We start from the raw sequence: 18,625 nt of genomic DNA on the forward strand, positions 1-18,625 counted from the left end.
ACAATGACTGTGACTATAAACAAAGTTATTTTATTATTATTTTTTAGTATTAATTCTGTACTCAAGAGTGGGCTTAGTACCTATAATCAATTTTATAATTTAGTTTTCTCACAAACAACCTATCGGCTTAGATAGTCTCGACAATTATTACGGCAAATAACAGTCGTTACGAACTTATGTAAAATAGGTGAAATATATTTTTTGGAAATAAAAACTTTTTTTTAAAGTCGTCGTTTTGCTTAAATTCAATTAAAATATCGCCATGAACACAACAGCTTGAAGCGGGCATCTATGGGAGTCCACTACGACTATGGACAGTTTATATTTCTATAAAGAGGAGGTTGCCGTAATTTTCACACTTGGTAAGTGGGTTTCAGATTTCACTTTCATAAGTTTAGATTAGAGATTAATAGATGATTGCTACCCGGTCTCTGTAAAATATACTCACAACACCAGAGGACTTACGAAGGAAGGACTTACGAAATGGGAATAGAAGGGAGGGGTGGGAAGGTAGGTTATGATTGGGCCTTTAACAACAACACTCTCATGGCAAAAAAACAACGCAAGCGTCGTTTCACTGGTATTCTGTGAAGTTTTTGATATCACTCAAGTCAATCCGGTTTATTCGTAAAGCGAGTTATGCTTCACGTGACAAAATTAGGATGGAAATTAAACACAATACATTAATATCTATTACTTTTATTTTATTCGGTAAAAATCTGAACATGTTACAAGTTGAATGAATAACTACACGATTCTGTATCGAAAGCAGATTTGTTAAATGTTTTTAAGTTTAGAAAATGATTATTTTTTTGAACGTAGACCTTATGAAACGCCAAAATTATTATTTATAACTAGTATCTATAACAATATTAATACAATCATACAATAATGTATGTAATTATGTCTATTTCATTCAGGGCCGGTAGTCTCGACATTAATAAAATTCAATTGATAAAATTTCCAACTTATTGTTTTGGAATAAAGTGGAAAATTGAAAGGAGATTGATAGTATTTAAACAATTTGAAGACAGTCAATCTCTTTTACGATTTAGCGACCAACTTTTGTCGTTACTAATGTCGAGACTACCTTGCTGACCCAGGTTTACTTAAGGTGTGTCCAAACACGGCGTGGCAAAGTGCGCGGCAGCTACGCGCGGCATTCGCGGGACACAAATTTGCCGCGCGACTAGTTTAAACCTTCTGCGCGGCAGTGCCGGGCGGCATGTCCGAGACACGCCGCGCTCTTTATTTCGTATTCACACTAATATAACATCAGCACCTTTTATTCAACGAACGGATGGGCAGAGATACACTTAACTAATAATGAAATGTCCCACATATTTTCACTAATTCTGAGTCTCATGTACCTTATGAGTCAAAAACCACCCCGTGCCGTATGGCCTATAGCCACAAACTGAGCACAACTTTAAACGTTGTCCGCAGCTACAACTTAGGCAATTATAAATTTTGGAAACTAAAAAGTGTTGGTACAGGCTCTTTCCCGAGGCGCCGCGGAACGCGAACCCGTAAGAACATTGACAGCGCAAAAACGTGTAATGTCACTATCTCACTATACGGCTTCAAAGGCTTGAAATCAGCATTCCCGCTCAGGTAGGCATCGACAAAATTCTGTACGGAGTCTGTGGTGATTTCATCTCCATACTTCATGGTTACCATACGCTGTTTAGGAAAGTCTATGGAGGTGAGTAAGGGAACAGCGTCGTCGAGACCTATATGTTCTCTTAGCATGTCCGCACTATCAGTCCCATCGATACCGATGTAGAACATCACATGTTTGAAAGGCTTCTTCTTCAGCCGGGAGTGTCTTGAAGTCGGGTAATCAAAGTCCATAGTTTCATCATCTGAGGAGTTCTGATATGGACAGAACCCTGGAAACTGTATGCTGCACTCCTCGTAGTAAGACTCCGCGGACGGTGTGATCACGGACTCCGCGAATTCTATTTCTGAATCCTCGTCATCTGGAAGGAAAGATGATGTGGTTTAGTTAGTGAACAGTTTTTCTGTGGACTGTCTACACTAATGAAGTTAGAAGAAGTTTAAAAAAACAATATTACTCTAAATGTGAACTATGGGGCTAAAAAATTAGAAGATTTCTAAGAAGACCAGGCACTCGTTTGATCAAAGTCGTAAAATGAGCACTGAGACTTATAATGACTAATGAGTATGTACGTTTATCCAACTGGTTCCCTATATCAATGACCAGCCACAAAAAAAGTTAACGGTGAAGTTGTCAACAAAAGTAAAGGATGAAATTTTATAGTCTTACCAATAAAAAGTACAACAGCTGGGTGTCGCGCCATTTTCAACAACGCCTGCTCGGTCAGCACCGACACTGGTCGCTGCGCCCACGGGAAGTTCTGTGAATAGAAGTCTACATTAAACAGAGGATACCTTGTTTTCATTCATCGAGGATTTGGTGCCCCTTATCGGTGCTGACGGTGGCCACCGGAGTGTTTTTAGTGAGGTAAAAATCCCACACCCAGGCTTTCAAGCCCAAACGCTAGGCGCCTGTTTGAAAGGTTTCCTCCGCCATCAAAAAAATAGAGGATCCTAGTAACTTTCATAATATCCTTTCTTTCATATTATAAAACAAAGGGCTTTGCATTATCTGATCGTGATACACTCAAAACTACTGACTGAATCTAAAATCGGTTGCGAAAACCACTTAATAATCATTAGTTTAGGTACATAAAGCTAAAGTTTTATCTATACTTATAATAAATCCGTAGAGAGGTCAATTGACTGTACATGAAATATATTTCCAAAATAACTATCAGCGGGTGATTAGTAATCGATACTGACGCCAAAAATGCAATTAGAAAAATTTTTGTCTGTCTGTCTGTCTGTATGTCTGTATGTTCTTTATAGAAACAAAAACCACTCGACAGATTTTAACGAAACTTGGTACAATTGTTCTTCATATTCCTGGGAGGTTATAGTATAGGGCTTATCATCACCTACGATCAATAGGAGCAGAGCAGTGAAGGGTGTCGGGAAAACAGGACGAACCTGCTCCATTTTTGAACTTCCGCGCGTGGCAGTTCTTGATGGTTAAAGCTACAGAGAAATCATGTATGACGGAAATATTCTCCTTAAAATTGTTTAAAAAATATGTCGACGACAGCCAAATCTCTATCTTTTATGGTTGACTTACAGTAACACGTGTAACTCCCGATAGCTTAGCAATTTAGAGCTTTCTGATTATATTTGTCTATTCTTACGTTTATAACACTCTCATTCATTCATTCATTAATATTGTAATAAATCTGTAGAAGGGTCAATTCTGTACATTGAAAATATTGAAAGAATAAATAGCGGGGGGTGTTACTGGATCGATACCAAGCCCAAATATGTGATATTTTTTTTGTCAGTCTGTCTGTCTGTCTGTATGTTCAGGCATCACGTGAAAACTAACGGTTCGATTTCGATGAAACTTGGTATAATTATACCTTATTATCCTTGGCATAAAATAGGATACCTTTTATCCTGGAAAAATACGTAGAAAAAAATATATTTTACAGTTTTATTCTATAGAACGCGAACTCAACAGCAGTAGCTCAATAGAAGGATCTCCTTAATTATTATGGGCCTCGCCGTATTTGGGTCCAATAGATATTTGTTTATAAGATGTCATTGTTAGAGTTACTCAAAATGGAGAAATAAAACTTCCACGCGAAGACCGACATCTGTGCGGACGGAGTCGCAGGCGAATGCTAGTCTATAATATAAAAATAAGTCAGGTTTTCTTTCCTGACACTATAACTCTAGAACGCACGAACCCATTTCCACGATTTTACATTCGTTTAAAGTATCGGGCTCCGTGAGGTTTATAGCAAAGAAAATTAAGGAAAAATTCAAGAGAAACGCAGGAAAATAGGGAAAATCGAGTTTGCCGGGTTTGCTAAATAAAATCGGTCGAAATATGGAATGTTCTTTACAAATTCTCTTTTCGTAGGTTATCTATACTAATCTATAAATATTATAAAGGTGAAGAGTTTGTTTGTTTGATTGTTTGTTTGTTTGTTTGAACGCGCTAATTTCAGGAACTGCTGGTTCTACTTGAATAATTATTTTTGTGTTGAAAGTGATTTATCGAGGAAGGCTATAGGCTATAAAAATCACGCTATCCAATAGGAGCCAAGCAGAGCGGGTGAAACTTCGCGGAAGAAGCTAGTTATTATGATTTTTACAAATAAATGGCAAACTACTTACAAAGCCAAGTGGATCGGAAGATAGATGCTGTCTCCCATTAGCAGTGAGGATCTTGCCAGTGGAGTCCGTGATGACGAGGGCAGGTATACCGGCGACGCCCAGGGCTGCTGGCATGGTGAGGCGGGCGTCTGTGGCTGACCAGGGCACCGAGAGGGCTCCCACTGAGGAAACTGATTGCACTGTGCGATTGTAGGATTGTTCGCTCCTGAAATCAAGGAAATAGGTGGTTTTAGTGTTACGCAGTTGATAATCGAAACCGTGTCCTTAATATTTAATCTTCTTCTTTATTTTTTTTTATCCTGTCCCTATCCTAAGCTACTTGAGGTGTTTAGCTACTATAATATGTATTAGGGACAGGGATGTAAAAGGGATCATCACACAGTAGATGTAATTCTTTCACAAACTTCTTTGTCCTCTACACTTCCATTTTTCCACATTTTTGTAAGTTGTGACATTTGTAGCGAAGGTAACTAACAAGGAGAAAATAGAAAAGTCGATACTACCTAAATACATTAACCAACTTGGTAACTGAAACAATAACCAAAAAATGTCTACCTACGTTTCTGAAAATCCCTTAATTCCCTCCCAGAATTCCTTAATCGCACTGTACTTACTTAGCAGTCATCGTCAAATTATTTTAATTGCCCAAATTAAGATTTACGTCTCCGTTCAGCACCTTTGTGATAATGTAGAGGGCGGCCATTTATTTAACGGAGGCCTTATTCTGCTATTACAATTGTGTCGCACTGCTCAGTGATCGACCATTGTGACACAATTGATAATACCACCTGGCTTTATGTGGATACGTACTCCTTTACAATTTCCGATAGTAAAAGTTATATTTGTTCTCTATGACTTCGACGGTGAAAGTTATTATTTGTGTTATGTTTGTTCTAATTTATAGGTCTTAAGTCTTAACCTATATAGTTCGTTAATTTAAGCTGAGTGCCAACGTCCCTTTTAATCCCTAAAAGGGAAGGCAGACATTGACGTAATTGTCAAAGTAGTTACAATGATACGCGATACTCTCACTGTTCACGAGTTATATAATGAGTTTCATTTGGTAAAAACTATTGATAGATATTGCTTAATGAGAAAATAAGAAAAAGAAATCTATAATTTAGTTCCGACCCAGGAATCAAATCCATGTATAAATACCATTTGTTCAACCACTCGATCAATGAGGCACTTAAACAAAAATCGTCAAAGTAAATATTATATTCAGCCCTGTTATATTAAATACATGAAGTATTATTTAGAACCAAAGATATTAGATACTTCTAAAAATATTCCAACTCATAAATTACTTGAGAAATAGTGGTGCGCGTGCTTCTCCGTCGTTCCCGCAAGGAAGTTGATTGCAACATAAATAAATTGTTGTTCTCTAGTTCCGGCCCCGGGATTGTGTTTGCGAATCCCGGGACTAACTTGTAATGAATACGGATTAGGACGGGATTGCTATTTACTCATTACATTTTGTAGTTGTGATTCTGTGGTTGTCTTAATAATTTTTAAACACAATTTATTGATTAATCAGTAATGATGTTGTTCTGAGAGACACACAATGTATTTTCTATTAAAAATCGGTGACAGTAAAGACGTAGGTACTTTATACGATTTATTGTGTAGTATATATAGAAATCTGGAACTGCGGATCACCTGCCAGGTTTACAGAGACACCGGCTCGAAAAGCAGGAGTAGAAACGGGGCCCAAAGCGGGAGAAGTTATTGGATGCTTCGAAATGAAAAATAATCATAATTATATCTATTAAATCGAAACAGAAAAATATTCTCTCAATAATATTTCTTAAACACATTAAAGTACCCTATTAAACACAGAAAAAGTTACAGGGACCCTTAACAATACATCTCTAAGAGGACGCTACGTCTGTGGTTAGGGCAAAAGAGGGCGAGAAAATAAGTACCGTTACTATATATTATATTATAGTATTCTCGCGAATATCAAGTTTTTCCGGAGCAACAATAAATTACACAGTCTTCCACTGTCGGTGAAGGCGGGAACGATCAAATTGCTTTTTTACGACACAACTTTATATCCCATAGTGATGGACCTCGTACACAAATCCCGGGCAAAGTGGGATTTTTATTGACTGGGATTTTAAGACTCCGGGATTATATTTTGATTGGGGTTGTGTGAGCAATGGTTTTTGATTTTGTGCGATTGTTAAAAAGGTAGAATAAATTCAATATACCAAGTGAATTAAGTACTAGGTATAAAAAACGGTTAAAATCACTGGGAAAAATGATTAAAAGCCAAGGCTCGGATACCGGTTAAATTTTCAAACCGTTATTATGTACTTGTACGCAAAACCTTTACATTGGGTTTCGTTCGCGAAACCGGTTTTTTTAAACCGGTATTTGGAACAGTATTTTCATAAAGGTTTTTTCGGATTAACCGGTTTAGAGCAATAAAAACCGGTTAATACGACGCACATCAAAGAAACGCCGCGCGCTGTTCAGCTTATTTCAATAATAATATTTCAACGCGTGTACCGACATGCCCCTCGTCGAATAAACCGGTTAATTTAGGTTAAAATAAAGTTCTTTAATGTTCACGTTCTTAAGAAAAGTTCGGAGGAAAACCGATATAAACCGGTATTAACCGGTATTTTTTAAACCGGTTCCGAGCCTTGTTAAAAGCAATTAATCGGATAGAAAACTGAAGGCAAACAAGCGTATATCAGTTTAAATCAATTCTTTTTAAAATATGGGTGCCTAAGTATAGAATCTCTCTTAAAAGTGTTTCACTAAAACGAGAAAGAGTAAACCGTCGTTTGCGTTGCTAAATAAACTCTTTCAACAGTCTGACTAATGAATTGAGCTAGTTAGAAGCCAACGCGATAAACCTACTTCCTTGTAACTCGTCAGCAAGAGTCGGAGTTAACGACCAAATTAACTTTTTTTACGACCAAATTACTTGGTATTATTATGACGTTGACAGCGGGTGACATCTGTCATCGTGTTTTTTTAAAGGGTGGCAAAAGTAAGCTGCTTATTGAGGCTAGGACCCGTAACGACGGTAATAGGTGTAAGCTTTTACCGCTACGGTCGGTGAAGCGAAATGAAACGATTATATCGACACCAGCAATTTATACTACGCTAACTCGAAATTTGGTAAAAACGTTTTTTTATGCCAAGTTGCTTAAAATGTGTTTTTACATACGTCATAAAAAAATTGAGAAGAAATATGCAAAAATAAGAAAGTTACAAATCTTATAAAACGCTAAGTAAAGGTACTTTTTGAAATCACTCGATTTATATTACGCCAACTATTATTAGCGGAGTGTGCGCGGGGATCATTTTGGTCAAAGTTCGTGCAACACTGCACTAACTCATAGTTAGCGTAGTTTAGTGCGTTCGTGTGTATACTTGTTCGTTTGTAAAATGAACTACTTAGCGACTTTTACATAGTAAATACTTATGTGTTAACGTATTAATTAGTTTATTAATTGTACGTTGAATATTCTTTTTGTAAGTAAGTACATGTTCTTTATAAAACTATTGAAATATGCATCAGATGATTGATCATGCTCTACGACCTCCCGTACTACACTACGCTAACATAAGTTAGACGAGTATAAGATGTAACATTTTTTGATGAATTACGTTTATATACGGCTTACTTACGCTAAATCAAAAAATAGAAATAATTAAGGAAATATAAATATGGGATATTACAATGAATAAATTACATATATATTAAGCATATCAAATTTCAAAAAAGTATCTTAATTAATGTAAAAGTTATCACGTTTTTCCCTTTAAACGCCTCTACTGTAAAGTACGCTTTTTCGAGTTAGCGTAGTATAAATTGCTGGTGTCGATATTTAAACTGAAATAATTTATCGAAGAAAAGCCCCGATGGTTATTTTTTCTTTGCATAGTTTTGCTTATAAAAACAATGTTTCTAATTTTTGCTCTTGTTTAGGATGTTCTAAGGTCTTCAGGGATCTGGTTGACAAATACTGTAGATAATCTATTCATGAAATAAAATGTGTTTGGTGGGCAATGACCCACAATACCAAACATGCCTTAAGGATTATATCAAAAATCAAAACAAAGCTCATATCATTTGCCTTCTCTCACTCCAAAGTATCTACTAATGTGCCTTAACAAGTCTTCTAGTTGCTAAAGACAATTTATTAAAACAAAACACATTAACAACAGGCTGTTGAAATTGAACGTCTAATGTCAGCAAGTTTTGCAGTTACCATTTTGAGTTTAATGTAAAAAGTTAGCTGACACACAGAGACAAACGACTTCCTGACGACCCTTGAGGCTTATCGCTGCGATCTGCAAGTTACGAAGGATTTCACAGATAGTTTTGTTATTGCTTCAAGATTTGGAGACAGTACAATTTTAGAAGGGTATAAATGAGGTGGCGGGCTCTTCAAAAATGACGGGTTGGGTATCCGGATCTCTCATTAAGGTACCATTTTTCTCATTATAATCTTTGGTAATAAGTTTACTAATGAAATTACACCTTCATATTCTCCCCAATTAATAAGCCTACTAATGTGTTATTTTTTCTTCAACTCCACATATCACACTGAGCAATGAAAGTATTTGGACTACACTTTCAACACAAGAACACGGATTGATCGTAAACCGAATAACCGTACTGTCGATCAAATAACATATGTCCCAGAAAAATTGAGTTTATTTACAAATGTATCTATCCAGTTAGATGAGTAAGCCATATTCTTTCACAACGTCTCGACAATTTTTTCCCGCCATAACTCACTTGCGCGCCATTACGCCTCGGCGCCATGACACCCGACAAAAATAAGCACAACAAAATAAGACATTGTGTAGAAACTTATTTTCATAATAAAAGAAGATTAGCATATCTATGGAAAGCTTTAGATTAATACTTTTTTTGGGATTTTTTATAAGAAAAGAAGCTTTTCATAAGTTAGATGTGAGAAATACATTCGACTGAGTTATTATTATGTTATTTATTTCGATGTTTTTTTTTTTATGGAATAAGCCGGTACGGTAAACAATCGCCGTCGCCCATGGACACTTGAAACATCAGGGGCCTTACAAGTGCTTTACCGGCCTTTTGGGGGTTAGGAATTCAACCCTTAAAAGATTGGGAACGGGGGTAATTGAGCCTCCGGTTGAGTCACACAACGCAACCGTTGTTTCACGTCGGTTTTCTGTGAGGCCGTGGTATCACTCCGGTCGAGCCGGCTCATTCGTGCCGAAGCATGGCTCTCCCACACTTAAAGATTAAAACGAGAAAAAACATACCAAGTTTTTATGGACAGTAAAACACAACCCTGTGTTTTACATTTCGCAGTACATTACATCAAGTCAGAAGGGCGCCAAGTAACGAATAAATAAAACGTAAAACACAACATAACCTTTTCTGCCTACTTTAGATTTAATACTACTGGCAACACCGTTTGTAAATCATAATTCAATATTTTACGTGCATGTGTATTTATGTATTTTATTAATATTGCATAAGGGTAAGTTATGAGGGTTGGGTTCAGTTACAAACTTATGACTTAGGAAACGGCTTACCATATTTCGAGGATATTGTGGGGAGCTGGAGAATGGCTATAGAACACGACAACCCTTCTGTGTTTTTATATCTACTTGTACTTAATGTCCGTGGACACAACTTTTTTAATGTTTAACTAGCGATCCGCCCCAGCTTCGCATGGGTGCAATGGTGATATATTATGCATGTATTATACATATAAACATTACTCTTAAATCACTCTATCTATTAAAAAAAATCGCATCAAAATCCGTTGCGTGGTTTTAAAGATTTAAGCTTACAAAGGGACATAGGGACAGAGAAAGCGACTTTGTTTTATACCATGTAGGGGCAGAGAAAGCGACTTTGTTTTATACTATGTAGTGATATAGGATTTTTGATTTTACGACACAGTTTATCATCATACAAAAAAATGGTTAAGCTTGATAACCAATGCTAAAAGTCGTCATATTCCTCCCCAAAATTCGTGATATTGTTGCCAGAGCTAAAAATCGTTGGAACGTATTAGTCATAAAAAGAACACAGGCAATATAGTTTGTACGTGCTCATAAAATGGCGCGGCCCTATGAATATGATACCGACGTAAATTGGCCGCGGTTTGCGCAGTTCGGTTATCCGATACGAAATGTGATTCGAATGTTCGTTACCTGGCCATTAATGGTTCTGTTACACGTTCATAATTGCTGTAATACGAGCAGTAAATTGGTATTGTTAGGCTTCAAAATTGTGGCGGAGTGGCCTAACTATTGCTAACGAGATAAGTGTTGTTTATGGGTTTTAAAATCAATTCTAGTCTAGATATAGAAATTCTTGACTAATAAAAAAATTGGATATATACGATACATACACCAAAATCACATTTTTTACAAAGTTTCTCTATCACTTTGATTCGACTAATTGCTGAAATAGCTGAACCGATTTTGACGGGACTTCTAATGGCAGGTAGCTCATATACGAACGAAGGAGTAGGTAACTAAGGCTTCTTTTATTATAGAAAAACATATCTTAGATAAAGAAAAGAGATAAAGAAAAAATAAAGAAGCCAAATTCTTTCAGAAGTAATTATTCTACGCGGACGAAGTCGCGGGCAACAGCTAGTAGTTTTATGAAGCTAATTTGGTGCAGCTCTATCTACTAGTATAAGGGGTGAACGTTAGCGCGGATGGTCCAGATAGATTTGATTCAATTTTCAAGAAAATCTATTGGATCCTGGCACATCGCCAAGAGCTCTAAAAAGTACCCGGGTCTGTTTAACCGGATTAGCCGGATGAACGTCTTCATACTTGGTTTTATACTTTTTACTATATAAGTTATAACATAAATGCACTTAAAGGCATTCTATTCATTCTTCTTTTTAAGGATCTTGCCTAGTCTTAATGTAACACGAAGAAAAATATAATTTTATTATAACTTTCGTGAGACTAAATTAATTATTATGTTATCAGCCTACTCATGTAACTGTTAGACGAGGAACTCGACTAGTTTCAAGCCATGCTAGAGGTTCATATTTGTGTCTTCCTCGACCTCGTCAAACAGTTACGTGAGAAAGCCGATAACATAATAATTAACGCAGATGAATAAAAAAAAAATTCATGATCTTTTATTCCTTATTAGGTAATAGAATAGATAAATAATACAAAACCTTTAATACAAATAAACCTTACAATACAACCTTTAATACAAATAAAACCTTTAATACAAAAGTACGATATAAAATTATAGCAAAGAAAATCTCGTGACCTTATTGACGCAGCAATGCCAGGAATGAGGTGTAATTTCATTTTTCTTTAAAATTCTCTGCGTAGAGAGCTTGGTATTGGAATCGTGACTGCTTTTAATAACTTTATAAAAAGATTCCGTGGCTAAGTTCCGTGAGATTTTTCCCAAGAATTTTCAGATTTCATGCTTTTTAATTTAGAGTTTCTGAAGTGCCTGAAGTCTTACTTCTGTAGCTTATAATACCTATTTGATTTTCGTCGGTCATATCTTTATTTCTTTATGGAATACTGAGGGGCAAACAAGCATACGGGTCACCTGGTGGTAAGCGATCAGCGCCGCCCATAGAAAAGACTTGTATCACAAATGGTGAAAATTAGCTGTACATTGTATAGTGGCATTACGTCCCGTAATGTGCACCTCTGCCTACCCCTACAGGGATAAAAAGCGTGACGTTGCATACATCTTGCATATATCTTTATATACAAGATACTATATTTTTATAATACCAGATAAGAAATCTGTCTTATTTAGTTAAATTCCATCAACAAATTGACCTTAAATTTTCACATAACGCCGCTTGGCACGTCAGCACGACCATAGAATTTGATTCCCTCCGCCATGGCGCAGGGATTATAGCCATGAACCGCCGTACGGGGGCGCTGGAGGTAATGCCATCAAATGTGATAACGTTCAGGGGAAACTACAGAGATAGGGGAGAAGACTAAATCTGTGCAAAGCGTAAAATGTTTACAATTGAGATAGTTATTGACTTTCTTAGATACTTTTGCCTTTTTAAAGGATAATGTAGGGGTAGAGTATTTTATTCTCACAAACAGGATTATACGCATACGCATGCGATATTATCGACCGATAATAACGCGCCTGTGTGGCCTTAACAGTACGATATGATTAAATTAAGCAGCTAGGGAAAGTGTGCGTACCGATACATACTTAAGTGGGTATTAAGTAAATAGTTCTGACATTATCTGAGCCTTCTTATAATGTGTATTAAGTAATCGTATCAATGAGTATTGATTATATTATCTCGACAGTATTATTAAAGGGTTATTAAGTGACTTTCAACATACCTCTAGTTAAGTAGGTATCTAAGTTTACATCAAATTGCTCATCATTTGTCTATTTACCAAATGTAACGTTCTTTGTTAGACCATTCCCTTTGTTTATATTCATAAAGTTGATACATCAAACAATGAGAGTTCAATTTTGACCGATCTTTTGTGGACATATCCCTTCTCACAAACTTCTATTTTCATACAGTGGTTAGTTTCTTATCTACATTAGCTCCTGATAGCATCCACCAGCTTATTCTAAAGCCAATTAGTGCAGTGCCCAAACATGGCCCTTCTCAACTTCCATTTTATTGGTTGGGGTGGTTTATCAGGAGCCCACAGGCGCGTAATCGGCGTTATACCGGAATCGGGTATCCCCGTAACGGGTTACCCGGGAATAATAAGCATCCTGGCTTTATTAGAGCTTGGGCCGCGATAAATCTAAAGGGTCTCGGTTTAATGTAATTTGCCGTGTGGGCCCGACTTTAAGGTAATCGTAAGAAATTTGGTTAGATAGCGCCAGTAAATTGTAGTTAAAAGCCACACGCAGTTAGTCTTGGTGAATAGAGGTTAGGAATTGTACGATTTCGTTGCATAAAATAAAAAAATAGATGGTTGTAGGTAGCATTTATTTGAAAACTAGCGACCCGCCCCAGCTTTGCATGGGTGCAATGGTGATATAATGTATGTATTATACATAAAAACTAAAAAACCTTCCTTTTAAATTAGTCTTTTTATTAAAGAAAAATAGCAACAATGTCCGTTGCGTAGTGAAAAAATTTATTTATTGTAAAAATCTACTTGTTTGTATAAAAACAACGAACAAAATATTATTAACGAAATAGTTCCATGCTCCAATGTTTTCTTTTTAGTTTTAAACCTCCAAAGTAAATGTAAATAAAATAAAAAGGCCCCTCCGTTTTACGCAAAATTTATTTGATACTACAAAATTGTGCGGAAGGTTTTTATCAAGCTGCTTCACTTGTTCGCCCCACAGGCGTTTTGTAATGAGGGCTGTACCCCAAATAATGGCAACACAATACAAAACAGTGTTGCCCGCGTCGCGAAAGCTGTAGCAACGTAATTTTATGAAATTTAAAAATAGAGGAAGATTTTCTTTGTAAGTTTGGAAGGGAGAAAATGTTTTTATTTTTGTAGTTTTTTTTTTGTTACGACTTGAATTGTAAACATCTTAGTTGCTATTCGTTTTTTTTATAACGTCACGCCTTTATCCCCAAAGAGGTAGGCAGAGGTGCACATTGTGGCACATAATGCCAGAATACAATCTAAACCCACTTTTCACAATTTATGTTGTAAGTCCCATGTAATAGGTGGTGAGCCTATTGTCATATACCGGGCACATTTCCAGACTCCGTGCTACTACTAAGAAATTTTCAAAAACCGAAAAAAGCCCAGTAACACTTCGCCCAACCCGGGAATCGAACCCGGGACCCCTTGCCTGGCAGTCACACTTGCAACCACTCGGCTAACGAGGCAGTAATTACTTGCGTCTTACTATTAAGTGGTTAACTAAAGTATAAAGTAGGTCTTACCTTGACTTGACTAATGTCTAATTCTGAGAAGCAACTGATGTCTGACATTTCTATAAACTACGTCAAATCTAGCAACACCAATTCTAGCTGAGAAATGGGGCATAAACGCGTTGAGTTTATTACATCGTCGGTTGGATATAAATCCCGGGAGGATACACTCACCGTTAACGTTTAATTTAGATTTGTTTGTTCTAACAATCCAGTTTTAATTAAGAACTTAGCGGGATCATCGGGGTTTGCTCAGTGGCTGAATGCTGTAATACCTTGGTCTGTTATTAATGAAAAGATTAGATCGCGTGGCTATGATTATATTTTGTTTTATCTGTTGGATTAAATGGCTGCCCATGTTCGTATTTCGAAAAGATTGAACATTTTGATTGGTTTCGCATTAACTATAGTGGAAGTGAATAATTATTATATAGTATTAGAAAAAAGAATTTAGTTCCAAACTATATAAATATGAAATCTTAACTCTAACTGCCGCACTCAAAGAATTTAATGATAATGATTACTTAAACTATTCCTTAGTAACGGATTTTGTACTGAAAACAATGATTAAAGACTGGGTTAAGTAATCAGTAAAAAAATGCCGCTACGGCAGTAAATAATGTCATTTGTTCCAAAACAATTGGAAAAAATTACAAACAATTAAATGCATTTTCTCATTAAGCCAGAGCGTAAAATATCATGGATTCTTTATAAGCGTGCGCCTGCAACATTAATGCTACAAGTAGTTGTCGTGTTACTTTACTTTTTGCCCCCATTTCGTGTAGAGCATTTACTAGAGAGAAAACTGCAAAGAATGCACAATACGAGCGCGATGAGAATTCTTATCTTGGAAACTGAGTGCAGTCGCTGTGAAACGATTGTCATCGCCATTGACATTTCTCGAGTAGGCAAGTGTTACTCGGTGTCTCGGTGATATTAGAATCTAAGTGTTGTTGGGAGCTCTGAATGCATCTTTGCTTCTATTTTTATTTTAATGGTTAAATGAAAGATTTAAACTAAATATCTTAAGGTGAGTATAGACTACACAATTAACTTGTTACAGAACAACGAGCCGCTATCATAGAACGAGCCATTCTATGATATGTTCTAGTGTATCATCCTTTTACGAACTAAAATAGCCATTTGGAAGTCTTTGGGTGTTACAATACACCCAAAGACTTACCAAATTATTTAACATACAAACCATTCGTAAGGACATTACACAGAAATTCCCCGGAAAATATTGTAGGTAATCTATAAAACAATTGTATAAATGAAGTATTTGCTCCTACTCCAAAACTTTGATTCGTTTTTTTTATCTAAGCATTGTTATCTCATATGACTAAAAAAAAATACGTGTCCAATATTTTTTCATTACCTAACTGACGGACTAAATAGATTCTTAATTTTCATACCCGGCATCATCCCTATCTCCAAAAGCCTTTTTGGATACGTAAATGGTACGTAAAGAGCCTTATTTACGCAGCGGACAGAGCACACCTGCCTTTTATTAGAATGATTAAAGATTTGTTTTCATAACAAATGGGTATACGTATGTACTTAGGACTTTAAAATTTATTACATTTGGTTTGTATACATTGTACCTACGGAACAGGGTGCGTGATTTGTGGTCTGAATTGAAATTCAGTCGATGGGAATGAGTTGTGCTATTCCTGGCTGGTTTATGCACCATCATTATGAATTTAAATCTAGCGTGAAGCTATTACTATGAAGGGACTATTGTTAGCGTTGAATTGGATGCCAACGTTGCGCCTAAATATAAAGGCTCCCAACTGAAGTGATCCTCGGTTACTATTAGTTACTAATTTAAACGTAATTTTTTACTAGTGGTCGCAATATCATCTAATGACTCCCGCCTAAATATAAAGGCACTTAACAGAAGTGATCCTCGGTTACTATTAGTTACTAATTCAAACTTTTTTTTAAACTCTATTCATATGACACGTGAGAATATCATCGCAATGTCTATCGATTTTGACGTTTTGTCAAATACGATCAGATACTATGCATGTGTGTGTAATGTTTTATTTATTGATTTAATGTACTTTATAAGCATTATTTTTGAAAAATATTAACGTTCCGCAATTCTCCTACACATAAACTATAAGTGTACCAAATTTTATGCTCCAACGTTCGCGCAATTTTCGTAAAAAGCGGTCCAAATTTTTTGCATCACGTATTAATATATAGATTATAAGGTCTACTTATATGAACTAAAAAGCCATTATATTTTAATTAGATAGGTACCATTTCAATATTGCCTAATTTTGGTTAAGAAATCCATGTAGGTACAAAGTATTCATTCACGTTAAAACAAAATGTTCCGCTGCTGCCGCTACATTAAAGTATACGTATTTACAACAAATTCCATTTATAACACAAACAAGAGAAGCGGTGGCGGAAAGCCATTCAAAATGGCACGGGCTACGCAATTAAATTAAGCCGATAACAGCGCAGTAGAGGGAGGCCTCGACGCCATGTTGATGTCTGTACCCTTAGTACGAGTTTGTACTTTTTTAAGTAATCACGTTCGCGTTCTGCGTTCTGATTGGCCAGCAAAAATAAACCAACCAATCAGAGCGCCGAAATCGCTCTCGTAACGTAAAGCAAACTCGTACTAAGGTTACTGTACGCAGTTCCCGCGCAAAATTCCCTCCTTTCCATTGACAACGCGTCGTTGACGTTTGTTGTTTTTTTTTATGCAAGCATCTGCAAGCTTATTATGCCAATGCAATGAGTTCGCATGATGGAAAATGTAATAAAGATCTGTGAGAATATGTTTCGTGAATGTGGTTCCGAATGTAAAGGGATGTTGTTGGGGATTTCATTTCGAGATATTTTATGAATGGAGTTATGTGTGTGCTTCTTTCATGTGTTTGAGTAAATTTTAAGCTTAAGGTATTAAGCTATTGTTGTTTGGAATATAAAATTCAAAGTTAGAAATATTGCGCCATATTACTCAAAAAGACCATTACAAACGAACTTATTGACTGCTATACCAGTATACCTATAAGGAAATGTGCTGTATAAAAAAATGCAGAAACAGCTTGAGTATTTTAATTAAATTGAAGCTTAAAACATCTGAGCTCTCGAAAACTTTTTAAAAAACGTCCCCAGACTTCGAAACCCCTCAGAGTTTATTACAAGCATTCACTTTTATGCGAAAATTATCTTTTCAGTGGTAAAAAGGCTGTGTAAACTTTGTGGCCGCCATGTTAAGATAAAAATGGTTTTTACGAGGTAATCATTTTTTTTGTGACAAAATAAGAAAATGGTTTATTAGTTTTTCGTGATTATTCTGTCGCCAGCGTTGTGTTTATTTAGTATTTACTAAGGTTGTTATGTAAGAGGGTATTTTTTCACAAAGGTTTACATGTAATATGTAATAAGAATAGTTTTACTTTATGAAGTTTCTGCTGCGGTAATCATAGTTATACAGTTACTACCTAGTCGTAAAATAGGCACTATTTGAATTTTGCATGTCATAAAATAGCAGGAAATCTTTTATTCTCGTGTAGAGTAACTTTCTACTTAGTGATGAAATATTACTTCAGTAAAAAAATTACAAGTATTTTCTACCTAGGTACCTCTTTACCGACCTCTTTTATTATTCACTTTAATAAAATAAATACCTAACGCTTTCAAGTTTCAACATTCAAGAATCCTTAATTAAGCACTCTCATAATAGAGCATCATCAAATACTTTCAAAAATTTCCTCCCAAATTTCCTCCCAAATTCTGCCGACCACACAAAATAACAGGGCTGCCTGTACGTAGCTACTATCTATGTGCTTAATAACCGACGCACGGACAACCCTATTAATTAGGGCTGTCGCAGGGGTCGAAACAAAGCGATTAATTTGGAGGAATTGTTTTCCAGACCTGTAGGCGGCGCTGTGGTTATGGTGTGCTAATTTTTCATTCAATATATGTATGTATTGGATAGCTCTCTCAGTATTTTGTGATCTATACCTATCTAGTCACAAAGTGAACTGATAACCTGATGAAGGTAGCTGGAAGCCGTTGAAGGCAGGTCGTTTTCAATCACCCAATTTGAAAGTATCAGGGCTACGTCTATTATATGTTCAATAATGGAGGTCTTGTGATTGCTAGTAATATTAGAGCGTATTTCAACTTAAAGTTGGATAATTATATGTACCAACAAATTATAAAAACAAAATAACTCGGTCAAGTGCTACAAGTATTAAGTAAACTCATTCCTGATCTCCACAAATAGCAAAAGAACCATGTTTCTCTTCAAAACTCTAGCTAGCACTGACAAGGCCAGAAATATTAGTAAACTTCTAAAATTGTTTGCAACATTTTGTTATCGATCCGCTTCGACAGCCCTATCGCACCCCTTCCATTAGTCTGGCTACCTGTCGCGACTGGCGTCTGTGACGTCATCCACCCTCGTTGCTTGCACTGGGGGAGGTCGGAGTTCCTACCAAATATTCGCAATTATTGTGCAATTCCATCAACAGTGCAAAGAGCATAATGCCAAC

At 36.3% G+C, this 18,625-nt stretch overlaps 1 protein-coding gene across 1 annotated transcript in view; it reads right to left on the bottom strand.

Annotated features, from left to right (window-relative positions):
• Positions 1 to 683: 683 nt before the first annotated feature.
• LOC118275010 (nucleoredoxin-like) overlaps positions 684 to 18,625 on the bottom strand; it is a 44,552-nt gene continuing 26,610 nt past the window's right edge. The window contains exons 4-6 of the mRNA XM_050697075.1: positions 4,237 to 4,441; positions 2,291 to 2,381; positions 684 to 1,982 (exon numbers count right to left, since the gene is read on the bottom strand). Of these exons, the coding sequence (XP_050553032.1) occupies positions 1,462 to 1,982; positions 2,291 to 2,381; positions 4,237 to 4,441 (817 nt within the window). The 3' untranslated portion in view covers positions 684 to 1,461. The remainder of the gene's footprint in view (positions 1,983 to 2,290; positions 2,382 to 4,236; positions 4,442 to 18,625) is intronic.

Source organism: Spodoptera frugiperda, chromosome 11 (genome assembly GCF_023101765.2).
Source record: "Spodoptera frugiperda isolate SF20-4 chromosome 11, AGI-APGP_CSIRO_Sfru_2.0, whole genome shotgun sequence".
NCBI lineage: Eukaryota > Metazoa > Arthropoda > Insecta > Lepidoptera > Noctuidae > Spodoptera > Spodoptera frugiperda.